This window comes from Mauremys reevesii, linkage group 4, assembly GCF_016161935.1.
Source record: "Mauremys reevesii isolate NIE-2019 linkage group 4, ASM1616193v1, whole genome shotgun sequence".
NCBI lineage: Eukaryota > Metazoa > Chordata > Testudines > Geoemydidae > Mauremys > Mauremys reevesii.
The window spans coordinates 116,816,230-116,837,707 of record NC_052626.1 but is presented as its reverse complement, the minus strand read 5'-3'; the positions used below and the strand labels follow the sequence as shown (position 1 = coordinate 116,837,707).

General features: G+C 45.9%; 1 protein-coding gene across 1 annotated transcript in view; it reads left to right on the top strand.

Moving 5' to 3' along the window:
- LOC120403843 (NACHT, LRR and PYD domains-containing protein 3-like) overlaps positions 1 to 21,478 on the top strand; it is a 65,605-nt gene that overhangs the window by 25,758 nt on the left and 18,369 nt on the right. Inside the window, exons 6-9 of the mRNA XM_039535650.1 lie at positions 8,707 to 8,877; positions 11,119 to 11,289; positions 16,035 to 16,205; positions 21,269 to 21,439. Of these exons, the coding sequence (XP_039391584.1) occupies positions 8,707 to 8,877; positions 11,119 to 11,289; positions 16,035 to 16,205; positions 21,269 to 21,439 (684 nt within the window). The remainder of the gene's footprint in view (positions 1 to 8,706; positions 8,878 to 11,118; positions 11,290 to 16,034; positions 16,206 to 21,268; positions 21,440 to 21,478) is intronic.

Genomic DNA, 21,478 nt, shown 5'->3' with positions numbered 1-21,478 from the left:
AGCCTTCTCTGCCTCCTGCTGCTGTGCCTGTCTGCTGCTGCTGCTGGCTCTCCTCCTGCTGGCTGCTGCTCTAAGAGCTGGGCGCTGCATGCCTCTGCCCAGTGCTGCCCCCATCCCTTCCCAGGAGCTTCACTCTTCCTCTCCTCTCCCCTCCTCCCCTCCTCTCCTCCCCAGCCCCCCCCTGCCCTCGAAGTGTGGGATTGTTACCCTGGGCAGTGGGGTCACCCCCCCAGTGGTGTTGTCCCCACTCCATCGTCGGCAGGGTCGGCGGGCGCGGATCCGATCTCTCTCGGCTCTAATAGGCAGGCGCAGCTCTTTAACACTCACTCTGCATTGTAGTGCGCATTGTAGATGGCCCCTATCATATCCATGTCCCTCTATCCCTGCCATATCTAAGATATTCGTTCGGCCGACGGCCGGCTGGCAGCACAACACACGCTGCACCCTGAACCCAAACACTGATCCCCCACCTCCCCTGTGTGCTGCTGCCTGGCTGGGGCTTGGGGAGGCTGGTTACCTGTAAAACCTTAACTGATTAACTGATGATTGCACACCACTGGCTGCAGCAAACACATTTTAAATTTTTTATTTTTCCCGGGCATTTAAAGGCAGGTCACCTGAGAGGCAGTAGAGCAGTAGAGCTGATGTGCAGAGTGGCTGAACAGGAATTCTGGGATAGCTCCTATTCCTGGGGGGGAGGAGAGGCCTGCTGCTGGTGGTGTCACCTGCTGAGCAGCTGGTGTCACACCTGCTGCACTCTTATACCCCAACCCGGGGTTTTTTTCAGCAGCGCTGCAACCAGGAGTTGCAGCTGTTGCTGTCCTGCAAGTGTGGGCGGGGGTAATAATGCGCGCTGGAAAGCCTCCACCAGCGCTGCAACTTGTAAGTGTAGCCAAGCCCGGAGTTACACTGGTATAAAATTAAAGCGCCACAGGTGGTTCACCAGCCTGGGAAGCAGTCTGAGGGGCACTGTGGTTCACCAGCAGATATAAACCCTGTCTGGCAAGCCAGAGAAAGCACTTCAGACTGGCAGTGCCAGCAGGAATCTGAAACACACTTCTTAAGTTGAAGAGGGTACTAAGCAGGGGTGAGTCTAGCTGGCAGAGCTATACTGGCAAAGGTGCTGTAGTGTAAACAAGCCCTGCATTAACCATGTTTTTGGGCAGTGAGGGTACGTCTACACTACGGGATTATTCCGAATTTACATAAACCGGTTTAGTAAAACAGATTGTATAAAATCGAGTGCACGCGGCCACACTAAGCACATTAAATCGGTGGTGTGCGTCCACGGTCCGAGGCTAGCGTCGATTTCTGGAGCATTGCACTGTGGGTAGCTATTCCATAGCTATCCCATAGTTCCCGCAGTCTCCCCCGCCCCTTGGAATTCTGGGTTGAGATCCCAGTGCCTGATGGGGCAAAAATCATTGTCGCGGGTGGTTCTGGGTAAATGTCGTCAGTCATTGCTTCCCCGGAGAAAGAAACGTCAGAGAATCATTTTGCGCCCTTTTCCCCTGGATTGCCCTGGCAGACGCCATAGCATGGCAACCATGGAGCCTGTTTTGCCTCTTGTCACTGTCACCGTATGTGTACTAGATGCCGCTGACAGAGGCAATTCAACAGCGCTACACAGCAGCATTCATTTGCTTTTGCATGATAGCAGAGAGATGGTTATCAGCCATTCTGTACCATCTACCATGCCATTGTAAATTGGCAATGAGATGACAGTTACCAGTCCTTTTGTGCTGCACCATCTGCTGCTGTCATAGGTGCCCCTGGCTGAGATCGGCCAGGGGCGCAAAAGACAAAAATGGGAATGACTCCCTGAGTCAATCCCTCCTTTATGGTATCTAAAAATAGAATCAGTCCTGCCTAGAATATGGGGCAAGTGTACTAGAGAACCAGTGTATCAGAGAGCACAGCCGCTCTGTGTCAGATCCCGCAGAAATGATGAGCTGTATGCCATTCACAGGGGGTGCCCCTGCAACAACCCCACCTGTTGATTCCCTCCTCCCCCAGCCTTCCTGGGCTACCGTTGCAGTGTCCCCCCTTTTGTGTGATGAAGTAGTAAAGAATTCAGGAATAAGAAACAGTGACTTGTCAGTGAGAGATGAGGGGAAGGCAGCCTCCAGCTGCTATGATAGTCCAGACAGGACATTAAGCAGTGTGGGGGAGAGGATCCCAGCTTCCCGCTGCTATGATAGTCCAGGCAGAACAGAATCTTTTCTTTACACATGAAGGGCGGGGGCTGATGGAGCTCAGCCCCTGTTGATGAAGATGGTTACCAGCCGTACTGCACCATCTACTGGGAATGATCAGGAGTTTTTTACCCAGGCGCCCCCAGCCGACCTCACCAGAGGCCAGCCAGGAGCACTCACGGGCTGATGATGAGGACAGATACCAGTCCTTTTGTACTGCACCATTGGCCACAAGGCTGATGATGACGATAGATATCAGCCATATTGCACCATCAGCCACCCATGAGGGGGGGCGAGGATGCTGCTGTTGACGGCTGCAGCATCGCGTCTATCAGCAGCATTCAGTAAACATAGGGTGACATTTAAAAGAGTCAAGAGAGGATTTTTTTCCCTTTTACTTCTGAGGGTGGGTGAGGGGGGTAAATTGACGAGCTATGCCCTGAACCACCGCGGACAATGTGTTTGACACTACAGCCATTGGGAGCTCAGCCAAGAATGCAAATACTTTTCGGAGACTGCAGGAACTGTGGGATAGCTTGAGTCCTCAGTCCCCCCTCCCTCCCTACATGAGCGTCCATTTGATTCTTTGGCTTTCCGTTACGTTTGTCATGCAGCAGCATGCTGAGTCCCTGCTGTGGCCTCTGTCTGGAGATTTTTAAAAAATGCTTTGGAATTTAGTCTTCTGTAACGGAGCTCTGATAGAACAGATTTGCCTGCCCATACAGCGATCACATCCGTACGGTCCACGCTGGAGCTCTTTTTGGATTTTGATTTCAGACTGCATCGCCAGTCGTGCTGATCGGAGCTCCACGCTGGGCAAACAGGAAATGATATTCAAAAGTTTGTGGGGCTTTTCCTGTCTACCTGGCCACTGCATCCGAGTTCTGATTGCTGTCCAGAGCGGTCAGTGGTGCACTGTGGGATACCGCCCGGAGGCCAATACCGTCGATTTGCGGCCACACTAACCCTAATCCGATATGGCAATACCGATATTAGCGCTACTCCTCTCGTTGGGGAGGAGTACAGAAACTGGTTTAAAGAGCCCATTATATCGATATAAAGAGCCTCTTAGTGTGGATGGGTGTGGCGTTAAATCGATTTAACGCTCCTAAAACCGGTTTAAACGCATAGTGTAGACCAGGCCTGAATTTCCCTTGTTTCTTGAGGAAGAGGTGTTAGTGAGGGGGCATGATTGGAGGGCACCTGTGGGAGGGAAATGATCTGCCACTTCAGCTACCAGTTCTGCCCTCCTCCTGGCCCACCATGCCCCCGGTAGGGCTGGAAGGGCCATGGGAAGAAAGCAGGATGGAAACTGATGGGTTGTGAGGAGCAAATCTACTAGCTGGAGGCAGCAAGAGGAATAGCAGGGAGTCCCAGACTTTATATCTACTCCAGGGTTACCAATATCCTAGACAATCTCATTATGTATGTGGATTTCAGAGTACTTTGAAAATTAATAGAAATTCATAATGCAGGGGGAGGACCTCTTGATCAAATGACCTAAATTTGCACCATAAGTTCTACCCCAGTCCCTGAATAGCTTTTCAATTATTGCTTACCCAAAAGGGAAGTGGGTGGTGGAAATTATCAACTATTGATCCTGAGAGAATAATAGTAGGATCAGAGCCATAGTTTGAGCCCAAGTATGTGTGTATTTAAAAAAAAAGTTATAAGAAGTGTAAAATTTGGATGTTACATGATTATTTTAGTGGGAGTGGATCTCACTTAAACAACCTAAAAAATCTTGACTTAGACTAAATCAGCCCTGTGGCTATTTTCAAGACAAGAGTTTTTTTGAGGGCCTCTTTCCCCTATTTGGCTTTCTCTTATCCTAACCCAGGGTTCGGCAACCTTTCAGAAGAAGTGTGCCGAGTCTTCATTTATACCAGGGCTCGGCAACCTATGACATGCGTGCCAAAGACAGCACGTGAGCCGATTTTTAATGGCACACTGGGGCCTGCTGGGACCCCAGTGTGCCACTAAAAATCCTGCCGGCGCTGCAAGCCACAGTATCCCCGCTCCCAGGCCAGAGCATCTGGCTGAGCGCAGCAAGCCGCCGGCCCCTCCCCTGCCTTCCCCCACTTCCCCTGGAGCCCTGCTGCCATGCATGCGCAGTGCTCTGGGGGCCGGGGCTGCACGCTCCCACGGGGCAGTGTTTGGCTCTGCGAGGAGAGAGAGACTCTTCCTGCTCACCCAGAGCCCTGCTACCACATGCGCAGTGCTCTGAGGGGCGGGGCTATGTGATCCCATGGGGCAGAATATTTGCCTTTGCTTGGAGCCTTATGGTAAGGGGTCCGGGGCTGGGAGGGTTGGATAAGGGGTGGGGATGGTCAGGGGACAGGGAGCAGGGCGGGTTGGATGGGGGTGGGATCCCAAGGGGTGGTTGGGGTGGGGTCTCTGGAGGGGGCAGTCAGGGAGCGGGGGTGGGGGGTGGATGGGGCATTGGAGCCCCAGGGTCTGTCAGGGGGCGGGGGCTGTATAGGGGTCAGGGCAGTCAGGGGACAGGGAGCAAGGAAGGTCCTGGGGGGCAGTTAGGGTGGGGGAGGTCTCTGGAGGGGGTGGTCAGGGGACAAGGAGCTGGGGGGGTTGGATGAGTTGGGAGTTCTGGGGGGGCTGTCAGGAGGCAGGGTTGTGGAGAGGGGTTGGGGCAGGCAGGGAGCAGGGGGGGTTGTATGGGTCCAGAGTTCTGGGGGTCCTGTCAGGGGGCGGTTGGATAGGCATGGGAGTCCTAGGGGTCTGTCTGGGGGTGGGGGTGTGGATAAGGGTTGGGGCAGTCAGGGGACAGGTAGGGGTAGGTGCCTAGGGGGGCAGTCGGGGACAAGGAACAGTGAGGCTTAAATAGGGGATAGGGTCTTGGGGGGCAGTTAGGGGCAGGGGTCCAAGGAGGGTGTAGCCAGGGGACAAGGAGTGGGAAGATTGCGGGTTCTGAGGGGGGCAGTCACCCAGCCCTCTGTCCTGAGCCCTGATCCCCCACGCCCTGATCCCCCACACCCTGCCAGGCCCCTGCCCTGAGCCCTGTACCTCCCTCACCCACACCCATCCCTCTGTTGACTCCTTCACCCCCCCACCCACAACCCCAGCCCTGACTCTGGCACTCCCACACATACGCAGCCCCCCCTGCCCTGACACCTGCACCCCCCTCACATGCCCCCAGCCCTCTGCCCTGACTCACCCCACACATCCCCAGCCCCCCACATTCCCTGAACCCCTCACATTCCCACCCTGAACACCCAACGGGAGCTCCTGCACCCCCTCCCACATTCCAACCTGCACCCCTCACACCAAATGGGAGCTGCCCAGGTAAGTGCCCCCACACCCAAACCTCCTGCCCCAACCCTGAGCCCCATCCCTCATTCTAGCTCCTGGCCAGACCCTTCACCCCCAGCCCTGTTCTCAGTGCACTCTCCCCCTCAGCTCAGTGCAGAGAGAGGAAGAGAATAGGCAAGAACCAGGGAGAAAGCAGGTACCCACTGTATGTGGGCAGGGCCGGGACCCCAGACCGGCAGCAGGGTGAGCGGGTCCAGCAGCCGGGATCCTGGCTGGCAGGAGCCGGCAGATGGAACCCCTGAGCAGCAGTGGGCTGAGCTGGACCCTTTCCAGCTGGGGTCCTGGCCGCAGGCCCCCTCAGCCTGCTGCCAGTCTAGGTGAACAGAACCCCAGACCAGCAGCGAGCTGAGCAGGCTGGCGGCGTAAGATCAACATTTTAATTTAATTGAAGCTTCTTAAACATTTTGAAAACTTTGTTTATTTTACAAATTTAGTTATATAATATATAGACTTGTAGAGAGACACCTTCTAAAAAAACATTAAAATGTATTACTGGCACGCGAAACCTTAAATTAGAGTGAATAAATGACTCGGCACACCACTTCTGAAAGGTCGTCGACCCCTGATTTATACACTAATTTAAGGCTTTGTGTGCCAGTAACACATTTTAATGTTTTTCAGAAGGTCTCTTTATAAGTCTATATATTATATAACCAAACTACTGTTATATGTAAAGTAAACAAGGTTTTCAAAATGTTTCAGAAGCCTTATTTAAAATTAAATTAAAATGCAGATCTTATCAGTTTAGTGTGATCCTTGCCCCTGCTTTTCCTTGCTGAGTTTTCCAATATCTGGCACGTATTTGGATACTTTAAGCTGCACACAGGCTTCTGAGTGATCAGTTGTTAACTGGCTCCAAGAGGAACAGAAGACAGATTTCATGTCTGAAAATACCTGTTCACACACGTATGTGGATTCAAATGCTGAAAGCATTGCAAACACAATTTTCTTCAAATAGTTAAATTTCACTGGCTGGGATGTCCAGCAGGTCAGAACAGAGGTGCCATGATCTCTCTCGGTAGCGTCAAGTGCGCTCCACAGATCCACAAACTTTGATGTCCACAATTCTGAGCTATTTAACTGAATGAGTTGCATTTCGAAATCTTCAGCACCCATCTACTGAAATACAGACAAATCCAAGTAGCTTTCGTTGAACTTTTCAGGTTTAATTAGAAAAGAAAGCATTGGGCCAAATTGCTGGAAATCTTGAAATCTGTCAGAAAATTCTGATTCTAGTTTTTGCATGTACTTTCCAATCTCATCGACATTGACAGTGCAATGTGTCTAACTCTTTTATGAGTTGGAAGTAGCAGAAAGTAGAAGTTTCAATATCCCTGGAAAAAACTGCTAGTTTCACAGCAAATGCTTTCCAGGCTTCAGAAAGATCCAGAACTGTTTGCCCTGCACCCTGGAGACAGAGGTTGAGTTTCTTTAGGTGAGCGGTGATATCAGTTAGAAACATGAGCTTACACAGCCATTTGTCATCATCCAGTTTGGGGTAGTTTTGTTCTTTTTCTGACAAAAAGACCTTGATTGCATCCAAACAGTTTACAAAGTGCACCAAAAGACTTAGCCACTAAATGTTGCTGTGAAGTGGGATGTCATTTATAAGCACTGTCCATCTCTTCTAGCAGTGCTTGAAATTGTCTGCGAGTCAAAGCAGATCGAGCAACAAGGAAATTCACAATTCACACCACTGTATTTATCACATTATTAAGCTCTGAATTAGAAATTTTAGCATACAGGTTTGAAATTTGACTGTCGGATGGCCAATTTGATCTTCAAGTAACTTTACAAATCCCTTCTGTTTTCCGACCATGGCAGGAGCACCATTTGTTGTCATACAAAATATTTTTCTGATGTCAACTCCTTGTTCTTCAAAATGGTTTACAAAACTTTCCAGTATATCTTCCCCCTTTGTTGTGCCGTGCAGGGGTTTTAGGCAACAAAGTTCCTCTTGGATTTCATCGGAAGCACAATATCTTGCAACAGCTGCCAAACGTGGAATGTCGTTTGTATCCACGCTCTCATCAACTGCAACACTAAGCACTGCTGTGTCTTTCAATGCAGTCGTCTGCTTTTCTTTAATGTTTTCTGCCATTTCACTTATGCATTTCTCAACTGTTCTGGCAGAGATGGACAGTTTTTATTCTAGATATGATTGTATATTTGGCAAATCATTGAACAAAATCTCTTAACTGCTGAGAAAAACTTCTTTTATATATTCCCCATCTGTAAACGGCTTTCCGTTTTTTGCAGTGCACTGTGCAATCTTGTAATTTCCTTCTGTAGCTTGATTTTTACTTACACTTAAGCTTTTAAAAACACTGCTTTGCTTCTTATAGGCTTCTACTGCCTTTTTGATCGATTCAGTCTTGTCTGCTTCGTCAAGAAAGGTTTTCTCGTGCTTCGTTTCAAAATGTTGTCGAACACTTGATGTGTGACAAACAACACTTTCATAACAGAAAGCACAAATAGCACGGTCCTTCTTTTCAATAAATCCAAATGCGTCTGTCCAAGTAGGCTGAAATGATTGGACATCTAGCTTCGCTTTCTTAGGAGCTGCCATTATGTCAAATATTCCCTTCAGCTCTCAGTGGGAATAAAAATGGCGATATAAGGCAGGCACAAAGTCAAATGCAGCGTGTTCTGATATAAGCAATTTTAAGATGAGGGTGCTGAGCTGCACCCCCTCTTGCCTCATGTGCAACCCTCACTGTCCCAGGCTGGGGAGATGCAGAGCTAGTGCCAGGAGCATGGAGGAGCAGAATCTTCCAGCTCCTGCTCTAAGCCTGGCCGAGCTGCCTGGGGAGGGGGCTCCCCCTACAGCCTCCTTGTAGTGATGGGCCTGCTCTAATTTGGGTTGCACCATTCCGGGGCTGATCAGTGCCAAGTCCAGCCAGATTGGTCAAGAGCCGAGTGAGCAGGACTTAAGGGACCTTGTTCCCATCCTGAGTTCTGGTTGGCCAGTGGAAAGGGCTGGGATGGTGGTTTGGGGGGAAGTCTGGTGGCTACCTTTTATTTCTCATTAGTCAATGGCAGAGATTTGGGGCTTGAAATGTCTGGGCCAGCCTCAATGCTGATTGGTCAGGCAGAAGGGCTGGTGGTCAGGGTTGCCTGTTGGGCTTGTCACAACTGTTCCTTTCAGGCACTTATCTCACTTCTCTGCATTTATGTCCTGCAGGTTAAATTATTGCTATATCACACACGTTAGCTGTAAGGATCTTGCTGCTGTTCTCAAAACCAGCCAGAGACTGATAGAACTGGACGTGGGCACTAATGAACTGGAAGAAGCTGGAGTGCAGCTTCTCTGTGAGGCACTGAAACATCCAAACTGCAGACTGCAGAGACTGGGGTAAGCAATGTTTGGCTTCCTTAGTATTTCCAGGTGTACTTTCCATAAAGTGCGGGGCAGGATGTATGGCTGATCTCTGATGTTTACTCCTTGCAGCTTCATGGAGGAACTGAGTTCAGTGTCTCTCTAGAATCCCCACCGATAGCTCACAGCATGCACCCAGTCTGCCCTCTTTGGAGAATGGAAACTTTAAGTCAAGGTTGGCCCACGCCAGACGGCTCCACAGTCTCTTGGGCACTAAATACATAACACATTTTATTAAGAGTTTGTTTAAAAATATTATTGGCTCTGGTGTGCAAGATATCTGCACGGTGCCTGCTAGTCTCTCAAAAAACTCCAACTCATAATAAAATTCATTCATTAAAAAGAGTTTACTCTTACTATTCCAATATATTTTATAGATTGTTTTAATGACTTTTGACACCTTCACCTTTCTGTAAAAAAACAATAAAAGCCAAGGAGGCCTCAGAACTCTGAGGATTCTGAATCTTCCTTTCTGAGCTGATACACTCAATTGGGAATGGGTGTTTGGTTACAAACAGGGCAGATGCAAATATTGGATTCATTATAAAAAACTCTAAACCCTTTGGGGAAAGCTCTGGCTCTTCCCTTTTCTGTTTCAATACATTTCTGCTAATTTCTTCTGTTTCCAAGACAAAAGCCTCACCCAACACCTGTGAGATTCTGGGGGACTCTGTTGACTTGGGGTCAGATTTTCAAATGAGCTCAGCTCCCAGCAGCTCCATTGGGATGCTTCTGCCCAGTGCTTCAGATGACCTGCAGGATGAATGCTGTGCTCTCTTGAAAACTGAGTTCCAAAAACACCTGCAGAGTGAATTACAAAATCAGCCTCCTTCTGATGCAGTTGCTATCCATCATTGGAGGTTTGGGGTTAAAGCCACCTACCCCTAATGTAGGGACCTCCATTCTCAGCCAAGAACTTCAGATACTCTGCTTGGAAGCTGAGTGGCTTCTCTCCCCATCTATCCCTGCTAGTCCTAAATGTAAGCAAGGTTTGAATGGGCTATACCCTGACAGCTAATGATGAACCAGTGTGGGAGAGGCTTTAGGATCTGAATGTTTTTACATGAACACTCATATTCTGCCGAGGTATCTAGCAGCCAGAGCTGTGCTGCCCAAGTGATCAGCTTTGGCTGGTGTTGGGTTACAAATCACTTTCATATGGAATGCTGGGGCAATGAAATGTTGTTATCCTTATTGTATGAGTGAAGGGCAGCAGAACTGTCCTTAGCCTGCCTGAATGAGGGGATCACCCTCAACTGAACTGAACTCGCTATGCAGGGGGCTTGGGTGCCAAATTCCAGTGGAGAGTGAGAGGCTGGGCCAGGGACAAGTGTTCGTGTCTGGAGGCGTGGGCTCTGCCGAAGGGTCATAAGGCAACATTTGACCTGCCCCTCTCCCCTGTTTAAAGATCATCAATGATCATTAATCATTCCATTGAAAGTCTCTTGTTTTGCTAAGTGATTGCTAGAGCTGACATATTGGGTGTAAGTGCTAAGCTGTGGGGCAGCATTTCTGTGAAAGACTGCCCAGCCTGAGGTTCCCCCACTGAGAGCTGAAATCACCGGGAGTTGGGTCAAACCTCAAGAGACCAACTCACAGAGGTCACAGTGGAGAGGCCGGGGCAGCAGGAGGTGACTGCAGATGACAGTGTGGTGGCGGGAACACGAATGGCAGTGGCGCAATGAATGACAGTGCAGCAGCAGCAGGCTGTGATGCAGAGTGAAAGGCGGCAGCTATGTCCAGTTGCAGTGGCAGCAGTGAAGGCATTGCTCGACATTTCTTTTGCATGCTCTGTCCGCTCCCCCGGATGGGAGGTGAACTCATGTGAAAGCTTCCAGGAGCAGTGTGGGGCTGGGGCAGGCAGGGAGCTTGCCTTAGTGGCAGCCCTGCTACACCACTGGAGATCACGATCGACAGGGAGCCACACTTAGGCTCAATGGAAGCCGCCACTGGCTCATGGGCCTTGCAATGAAGAACACTGCACTAGAGTAAATGAGAGCTGAACCCTCCCCAGCAGGTGTGCGTGGAAGAAATCCACACAAGGGGCCTTTTGCCTTTATATTCCCACTGCCTATTGTCAGAGTACCGTGAGCTCTCCCTGCTTTCTCAGAATATAGAATCTTTCTAGATGCACAGAGACATCTGTGAGGGAAACAGAGAGGAAAGTAGCTTTTATTTATTTATTCTATTTTTTAACTCTGTCATAATTTCATGCAGGTTGAGGTTGTGCAGACTCACGGCTGCTTGTTGTGGGGATCTCTCCTCTGCTCTTAGCACCAGCCAGACCCTGGTAGAGCTGAACCTCCAGGATAACAGACTGGAAGATTCCGGGGTGCAGCTGCTGTGTGAGGCACTGAAACATCCAAACTGCAAACTGCAGAAAATAAAGTGAGTACCAGCGGGTCTCCTTTAGTTTGTGGTGGTTAGTACGGTAGCACTGTAAATCCAACAGGAAGAGTTACCGCACCTGCACCTGCTATTCTCTGGCTGAACCAGGGTGGGGCAAGTGGGCAGCTGCCCAGGGTGCAAAGCCTGCAGAAAATGGGGTGCAGTGGGGGCTAGTTGGGCCAGCCACAGGTGGAGATTGGGATGTGTGTGCAGGGGCATTGCCCCCTCCTCCCTCAGCATCTGGGTGCATGGGATCTGCCTGCCACAGCCAAGTCCCCTCAGTGTGCAGTGGGAAGGTGGGTCTCCAAGGGCTCCCTCCACCAGTTGCTCCACTCTTGCTCCCTTGCATCCTCAAGCACCTCTTGAAGCACAGCCAAGAGAACTCCTGGGGAACTGGGGTGGTGAAAAGCAGGTGAAACTTCCAAAGGGCCAGGCAGCCAGAGGCTCCCGGGAACTCTGGGCAGGACACGGATGGTCAGGGATGTACCCCCATGTTCTGGGTGTTCCTAGCCTCTGTTGGCCAGAAGCTGAGGATAGATCACTCAGTAATTGCCCTGTTCTATTCATTCCCTCTGAAGCATCTGGCACCAGCCACTGTCAGTAGACAGGATACTGGGCTGGATGAATCATTGGTCTGACCTGGTATGGCCGTTTTTATGGTCTTATGGTGCTATAAGTATTTATGGTGCTTTTCAGAGAGACAAGACAAGGACCTTTCCCGAAGTGCCTTGCAGTTTAGGATGTGAACTATTCATACCATTCAGGTAGCAAAAAGGGAATTTCTGGGAAGTTATGCAGAGTTTTTGCAGCAGCAATTATTTGCAGTCATGTGCATATGGGATATAAGCCTGCAATGGAAAAAAAGCAAGGTCCTTTGTAGTAATCATGGAGCTGTAGTTTAGGCTCACAGCTGGGAAGGCTGTTTTTATCAACAGTCTTTTTTTCTGCCTGTCAAGCTGGAAAAATGGGTGTATTAAATGAATTACAGAGGTTGCATAAACCAATGGGACCAGAGAATTTTTAAAAACGATATCTCATGGCTTTGATGCAGATAGAGAAAATTCTCTGTGCAGCAGCTAATGACTATCACTTAGATGAAAAACACTAGGAAGTCTAAAATGTGATTATTCAAAACAATAAGTAGGGTGCTATTAACTTTCTCAGCCCCTACGGTTGTGCCATCTTTAGTCTCTTATTGCCAGTATTAACAATACTTGTAATTTGTATTGTTTTATTAAAACCATTTATGCCCAAAGTTATACATCTGTTTTCTGCATAGTCACTTTGCTAAAACATATATTATTAACATACCATTACATGAATAGCCACTGCCTATTATTTACTATTTCCCGTAATAATATGCCATTCTTAGATAAATCTTGGTAGTTAGTTTTACTTTAGGAGGCTATATGGGTCAAATTCTTCTTGGGTGTCATTTGAATTTGGCTTTATTTTGGGCCACATTCAGCCACCTTTACTCACATTGAGTAGCAGTTTACTCCTTGAGTAGTTCCATTAATTGAAGAGTAAGATAATACTCGACATGAGTAAGGGTGGCAAAATTTGATTCTTTGTCTTTGTGGCACATTCTTTTACTTACCCTGGAGGATATAACAAATCACAGAACCTTAAGAAATAAGATATGCAAAAGAACTACTAGGTCATCTTATCCATTTCCCCTGCCAGTGCAGGATTTCTCTTTACAGTATATTCTTCCATGCTTTATCAAGTGATGAGTCTTCCACAACTTCCATTGGATGACCATTTCACAGTCTAATAAATCTCACTGTTAGGAAAATTTTCCTGGTATTCAGACCACATTTTCCTATGCTTAGTTATTTCTCATTCTTTAAAGGAATTGTCAAGGATTGTCCAAGCAATGTAAATAGAGAAAAAAAAACATCTCTGGGCTTATTTAAAAAGGTCCAATCCTACAGTACTTACTCTGGCAAGACTGTCATTGCCTTCATTTTCCAGAGTTAGAATTACTGTATTGATCTCTTAAAAAGTACCAGTAATTTTGTAATAAAAATGATTAGCCAATAGAACTGTTTAAAAGTTTGGGGGGTGGGAGGGAAGGAAACATTTTGTCATTGATTCATCAATTACCTGTTCTGTTTGTTCCCTCTGAAGGACCTGGCATTGGCCACTGTCAGAAGACAGGATACTGGTCTAGATGGACCATTGGTCTGATTCAGAATGGACGTTCTTATAACTCCAAGGACAGAAGAGATCACTGTGACCATCTAGTCTGATCTCCTGTATAACCCTGGCCATAGAACTTCCTCAAAAATATTTCCCAAAGCAGATCTTTTAGAGAAATATCCAATTTTGATTTTAAAAGCATCAGTAATGGAGAATCCACCGGGGCCCTTGGTAAATTGTTCCACTGGTTAATCACTCTCACCATTAATTACTCTCACCATTTTCATGATGATTTTCACAATGAGTTTTCCTCATTTTTCAGCTAACACTATTAGCTAGTTTTTCTTTGTTCTTATTGCAAAAAAGAAATGTGCATGAATCAACTGGTAAGATTAGAAAATGTTAATACTTATCTAGATTTCTTAGTTAGATTTTGTAGTCCAGCCTTTTGATAGCCAGTAAATGACATAGTGTATGTATTTTCTTTAACCAGTGAATACCATTGTGAAAAACAATAACTGCTTGACCACTTGTGGCTTGCATTTTACCATAAATGTTGGATGAGGATTACTGAACAAAAACGTCTATTTATATATTCAGCTAAGATGTAAAATACAATAAATAGGTACAATAGGGTTTCACCCACTCTAGGCCATTTCTAACCAGATCCTTTTGTGACTAGATATTGGCAGTTTGACCTTTAGAGCATCGTTCTTTCCAATTTGTATGGTATACAAAGCACATCTCCCGCAGTCTTAATTCAGGCAGTACCTCCATTGACTTCAGTGGGTGTTTTGCTTCCATTAGGATTATATGAGCATGCCCCAAGTAATCACTTCCTCAAAGCTTAGCAAGGAAGTCAGGCAAAGGACTTAATTCATGCCTCTTACTCCAGTGTAGCATTCTCCTGTCTGAATCCCATGGTTAAAAAAGAGCCCTGGGCACGACACAAGAAAGCAGTGAAGATCAATCAAATGGGGTGGAGATCTTTCTTCCTTTTTTAAAAGAGAGAAACCAATTACTCCCATGAACAAGTTTATCCTATTCTTTTCTGCCACGGCACAAGTTACCCTAAATTATGGCCAGCCTAGTTAACTTACATTATAGTTCTTGACAGCCTTCAAATTTACCTCTTCCCTATTGCACCAATGTCTGTCTTCATCTGTCACTAAACCCAAAACAATACAATCACTTTAGAATGGGATTTTTATAGGTGTTCGATGTTGACCTATCTCTTCTCCCATTGCAGTCACTTCCGTTGTTCTAAATTAATGGTAAGAATTGGGCCAACACTGATCTATCTTGAAAATCCCACCTGTAATTAGCCAAAATGTACAGATTTCAGTAAAATATTTGAAAACTATTCCCAAGCCTCCTTAAAACACTTTAAAAAAAAGGGATTTAAGACACAATAAATCAATTTTTGTTGATATAATATATATAATATTCAGTAATCCTCATTTCATAGTTCCCATTACTTTTAGATAGAGATTGCAGAATTACCTTTAGCAGTACTGATGTGTGTCAAATATTTGATGTTAGTAAAACAAAAAATAGCACTAATACATCCACCAGCAAGGGTTAAGATAGGAGTCATTACAAGAATATTTGACATATTGTATATTCATTGCAAATGTGGTCTGGAGACATTTGTACACAGTTTGAATGATCTAAGTAGAAATTCTCATTGCTTTCAGTGAAGCAGGACTATGACCCTTAGTCTCAAATTTGAATGTTGGGCATTTTGTATATGTTGGACTATTGGCCTGAGACATTAGCTGAATTATTTACCTCTCTCCATTCTGAAAACTGACCATTTATAGCTACCCTTTGTTTCCTATCTTTTAACCAGTTACCAATCCCTCTTATCCCATGGTATCCTACTTTGCTTAAGAGTCTTGGTGAGGGACCTTGTCAAAGGCTTTCAGAAAATCTAAGTATACTATATCCACTGGGTCCCCTTTGTCCACATGCTTGTTGACCCCCTCAAAGAATTCTAGTAGATTGGCGAGGCATGATTTCCCTTTACAAAAACCATGTTGACTCTTCCCCAACAAATTGTGTTCCTCTATATGACAATATTATTCTTTATTATAGTTTCAACCAGTTTGCCCAGTGCTGAAGTCAGGCTTACAGGCCTGTAATTGCTGGGATCACCTCTGGAGCCCTTTTTAAAAATTGGTGTCACATTAGTTATCCTCCAGTCCACTGCTACAGAAGCCGATTTAAATGATCGGTTACAGACTACAGTTAGTAGCTCTGCAATTTCACATCTGAGTTCTTTCAGAACTCTTGGGTGAATATCATCTGGTCCTGGTGACTTATTGCTGTTTAATTTATCAATTTGTTCTAAAACCTCCTCTGATGACACCTCAATCTGGGACAGTTCCTCAGATCTGTCACCTAAAAAGAATGGCTGAAGTTTAGGAATCTCCCTCATATGTTCAGCTGGCACACCCACAGCCTCTTACTAGAGCCCTGTGACTGATCTATTCTGAATGAACTATCCCTTTCCAGATGGACACTGACATCAGCCAGACAGTTGCAGCAAGTAGGGTGGAAACAAGTGTTCATTGCCCTCTGAATGATTCTGTCCGCAGGTTGCGGGATTGCCATCTCACAGCTGCTTGTTGTGGGGACCTTTCCTCTGTTCTTAGCACCAGCCAGACCCTGTCTGAGCTGAACCTGAAACAAAATAAACTGGAGGATTCAGGAGTGCAGCTATTGTGTGAGGGACTGAAACATCCACACTGCAAACTGCAGAAACTAAAGTAAGTAACAGTTGGTTCCTTTAGTCTATGCCTGTAGTTGTACTATTGTTACTTCAGTCATTCAAGTCTGAATGCGCAGCACCTCTATAACTGCACCAACAACACTTGCAAAGCACTATCTTCCCAAGGAGTGGGATAGACGCCCCTTGCTGTGCACATTTATCATGTTTTACTGGATAAGTAGATGGATCACACAGCAACTCTAAATGCAGTGTATTCTACTGTAGGTACTCAGGTTATTTTATTCACTAAGCATGAATGAGAACACAATTATAGGAAACTTCCACTATTTGATTAAAATAAACTTCCTTCATTCAAATCCTTTACCACCATCACAAGAAGTAATCCTGGGGCAAAGCCTAAAAATAGACAAAGAAATAGAAAAGGTGGGGGGTGGGGGAAAGAAGAGGAAAAGGACAAAGAAATTAAGCAGATACAGTTATTAGCTGGGGACTATCTACAGGGCACCCCAGGTACTTTGTCCTTCACTCTTCTTTTCCTGAGCCTGCCAATCTCTCTAGGTCAGTGGCTCTCAACCTTCCCAGACTACTGCACCCCCTTCAGGAGTCTGATTTCCCTGGCATACCCCCAAGCTTCATTTAAAAACTACTTGCTTGCAAAATCAGACATAAATACAAAAGTATCACGGCACACTATTACTGGAAAATTGCTGACTTTCTCATTTTTACCATATAATAAAATAAATCCATTGGAATATAAATATTGTACTTACATTTCAGTGTCTAGTATATAGAGCAGTATAAACAAGTCATTGTCTGTATGAAATTTTAGTTTGTACTGACTTTGCTAGTCCTTTTTATATAGCCTGTGGTAAAACTAGGCAAATATCTAGATGAGTTGATGTACACCTCTGGAAGACCTCTGTTTTATGTTCTTCATAAAAGAACTCCAGACTTCAAGCTGATGGGATGAGTTGTCTTGCACATGTCATTTCCAGGGTGCGATAGGGCTATTCACCAAGCCTTTGTATGTGATGTTTCTTAATGGCCCATTTAATTTTGATAGACCTTCTTAATGGGTAGGAAATGATCCCTCACCCCCTCAACTGGGTTCACAGGTTCACAGCAAACATTTTTATAGTTATAAAGCAAAACACATATATCTTACAGCTTTGGATACAGACATTACAAGTGGGATTAATGCATGCAGCAACTTACAAGCATTTCATAGAATCTAGACCCTAAATACATTCTTGTAAGTCTATATGTACCTTGACTAATACTAACCCCACAGGTGAGCTGGTCTGGTTTCCAGCTATAAGTTTGTCAGTTCTCATCTGACACCTACAGCCTTGGCAAGAGCTGGCAGCTGGTCTACCAGCCTCAGAGGTATCTTACCCAAATTTGGGTTCTGTGTGACAATAATGGGTTCCCTTAAAAGACACCTCAAAGGCAGCCTTCACAATTGCTTAGAATTTAAAATCTTAGCATTGTAGATTAATAACAATTCAGGAATGAGTTATTTCTCAAAGCCTCTTCTTTTATGTCCAGCATCAACGTAACATGGCCGAGAGAGGGCCTTTCACTTAGAACTGCAGCAGTCCCAAAATTGGAGCACTGGCTCCTACTCTCCCAAACAAGCTGAGAAGAAATAAGAAAATTAAACATGAGTCACCAGATCCAGCTGTAAAAATAAATAAATAAAATCAAATAACTATTAATAAGAATAAATAAAAATATTAATAAAAATCAAATAAATATTAATAAAAATACACCAGAGCCAGCTGTAAAAATAAATAAATAAAATCAAATAAATATTGACCTGCAGCTGAGACAGTCAGCACTTCAAGGAGTCTGTTGTTGAGAGGCTGCTGGGGAGGCAGCACAGGAAGGCTGTGGGGAAAAAACATTGTTCCAACACTGAGAGATCTAATACTGCTGTGGAGATATTCTTCACAGAAAGGCAGGAAATGTCTAATCAAGAACTTGGGTTCAAACTGGTGAATGGAGGGGCTAGGAAAGAGCTTATCCTCCTCCTTCCATCCCCCACCCTTTAATACTTCCAAGTAGAAAGCATTTTCTCCAAGCGTGATCAGCAGAGTGAAAATGAAAAAGATAGTGGGTGCTGGCACAAACATAAACAAGATATTGCAATAGTTCAGCCAGGGGAAGCCCCAGGGCCTGTGTGGTTCTGCTGTCTGCCATCAGAGTCCCTCACACTCAGGAGTCCTTTGACTAATCTAGACTTCTCTAGACTTATTTCTACCTTGCCCACAATTGTGTAAGGGAGTCTGAGCTGATCTCTTAAAGCCAAGGAACTAGGAGAAGGTGTAAATGTGCATCAGGTCAGGTAAGGGGAGGGCTACTGCACCTTTCTACACCCATCTGTTGCTTTTCTTGCTCAGCTTGTTTTGTTTGGGCCCTTGGTTATACCCCCTTAAGTTCAGCTGGAGTCTCTCTGTCTCAGTGGGATTCACTGAACCACATTCAGAAGTGAATTGGAGGGGATGTGGATTACATCCTGGTAAGTGGGTGTGAGGTGTAAGCTGGTTGGACCAACATGCTGAGGGGAAAGGAGGATGGGGGAAGCCTTGACTCTTTCAGTCTCATTTTGACTTCTCTGTGTGGTGTTGGTCGAGTCAGATTCTGTCATCAGCAATAGAAGTAGCCAGGTGTGTGACTGTGAGAACAATGGGGTAGTATATCTCTGCATGGTGAGAGCCCCAACTCTCTCACAGTGGGGTTCAGAATCAAAGGCACTGGGTTACTTTCTGAGAAAGCCAGAGCAGTTTGCCAGCAGCAATGGTCTTCACTTACTTAAACTCGAGGGAACCAGAATGGTAGCAGTGAACGAGCTTGTGACCTATTTCCCAGGCATTTCCTTCTGTGTATTGAGGAATTCCCCATCCTACTAGAAATGCACCTACAACCTACTCACCCTGTTCTGTTCTTGGCTGACCACCCCTTTGTGGAATACAGGGTAACTGCTATAACAGGGGCACATGGAAAGGAATCCGAAGGCTTTCAGTGCCTACAGTTCCACCACTCACTGCCAAAGTATTATGGGTAGCTGTACCCCTTAAACCATTTGGAGCCTGAAGCTTGTGCACATGCAACAGTTTGCTTACTGAGTGAGGCATCTCCCTGAGAGCACATAACCCCAGTGCTCTGAGATCTGCACTGCTGCCCATTGGTCTCCAGGTGAAGTTTAAGGTGTTGCTTACAAGGGATAAAGCTCTAAATGGGCTGGGACCAGACTACCTAGGGATCACCTCTCCCCCATACCAGACTGCCACAGCTGCAGTCAGCAGGGGCGCCCAAGCTGGATCCCTCTTGTTATTAAAGAGAGTGGGTGGCTGGCAGAGCATTCTCTAGAAGGGCACTGGGACTATGGAACTTGTTTTCCTCTTTGTCCAAAATAGCCTGAATATGGTGACCTTCTGGGCAAGTTGCTAAAGATGCCTGTTTGACTGGGGTTTTGGAGAGGGCTGAGGGATGCTTCCTAGGTTGATGAAAGGGTGGGAAGGAGCTTTTTGTAGATGGATGAGTTCCTGTTTGAATTATTATTGTTGCTGGGACTTTGCAGCATCAGTTTTAGGTTAGGGGCCTAGAGCTTTATAGAGGTGTGTCACAGATTCCTAGGATTGGTGCTGTGTCCTGGATTTTACACAGGCTCCTGGGAGTAACCCTTAGGCTACACCTATGCTCAGGGCCAGCCCAACCATATAGACAAACTAGGTGGTTGCCTGGGGAGCCATATTAGATGGAAATGAATTTTTTTATACAGTATAGAATATCAGGGTTGGAAGGGGCCTCGGGAGGTCATTTAGTCTAGACCCCTGCTCAAAGCAGGACCAATCCCCAGCTAAATCCCCAAATTGCCCCTTCAAGAATTGGACTCTCAACCCTGGGTTTAGCAGGCCAATGCTCAAACCACTGAGCTATCCCTCCCCCCGCATATAATTGTGGTAGTATTAATGAAAAGTTAAAAAAAAATCAATAAAAATATCTATTTTTATTTTTACATTGTTCATTTCAAATGCCAAGTAAATAAAGGTAAAAGCTCATTCTAGACGTCTCATTTTTCTCTATATTGAATGTGGGGGGAAGGAGGCACCAAAGTCATAGTTTGCCTGGGGCTGGCCCTGCCTGTGCTACACACCAGTGTCGGCAGCATGTGGTGTACGTGTAGCTACATGATGCAGTGAAAAGCAATGGGGAGCTGCCAGAACCTTTCACTAACCCGTGTGTTTATATAAACAGCAGCGTAGACTGGGCAGGCAGTAGGGTGAGTAGGGAGCAGTGTAGGGTAAGTACTCAGGTACATACCCCCACCCTTTAGGTGCATCTTTTTCACCTAAGCCATGCCTCACTGATGGAACTGCTATTATACATGTACTAGAGGGGCTACATGAATATGTACATTACATGCTGCTTAAAGAAGCATACAACGTAAATGCACTCTTAATGTGTCAGATACCCAAGTGGTCACACTTTTTACACCAGGGTAGGCCAGCTGAGCTCCATCTTTGCTTTCTCCATATCTTGTCTTTGCCTAAGTCTGAAGTGAGAGCCTCAGTGTGTCTGAGCCCAGATTTTGATATAGACCCTGCCTGACCCCTCTTGTCTATGTTTTTCAGATTCAACCATGTTGTCTTCATGTGTTCAGCTGCCTCTCTTGCTAGGTGTTAATTTTTTGGTCTTTGGTGTTTCCGTTGTATCTGTAGGGTCTTCCATTCAGATGCATTGATTCCAGTCCAGCTTTTAATGGCAACCCAGACAGCTACATGTCCTGACTCAAACCCCTCATGCCTTCCTTCTGTTCCAGGAGGAGCATTTTAACCCCTCTGTGTCCAGTGGGTGATAAAAATACCAAGTCAGATGGGTCAATTGAGATTCACACTGTTCTTACAAGTATTACAGAAAATTCCACATTCATCACAAGGTGTCTTTTTATTATTCAAATTGAAATAAATACAATTATTTCTATTGTCTCTGAATTAAGAATCTCTTTAGAGATGCACATTGGGCTCAGTGAATGGAAATGCAGAGAATGGGCTATAAACAGATAGTCATTTTGCTGTCTGTTTTTGTCTCCTGTAGATTGGCGAATTGTGATCTCACAGCTGCTTGTTGTGGGGATCTCTCCTCTGCTCTTAGCACCAGACAGACCCTGACAGAGTTGGACCTGAGGAACAACAAACTGGAAGATTCAGGAATGAGGCTGCTGTGTGAGGGACTGAAACATCCAAACTGCAAACTGCAGAATCTAAGGTAAGTAATAGCTGGTTCTTTAGTCTGTGCCTGTTAATG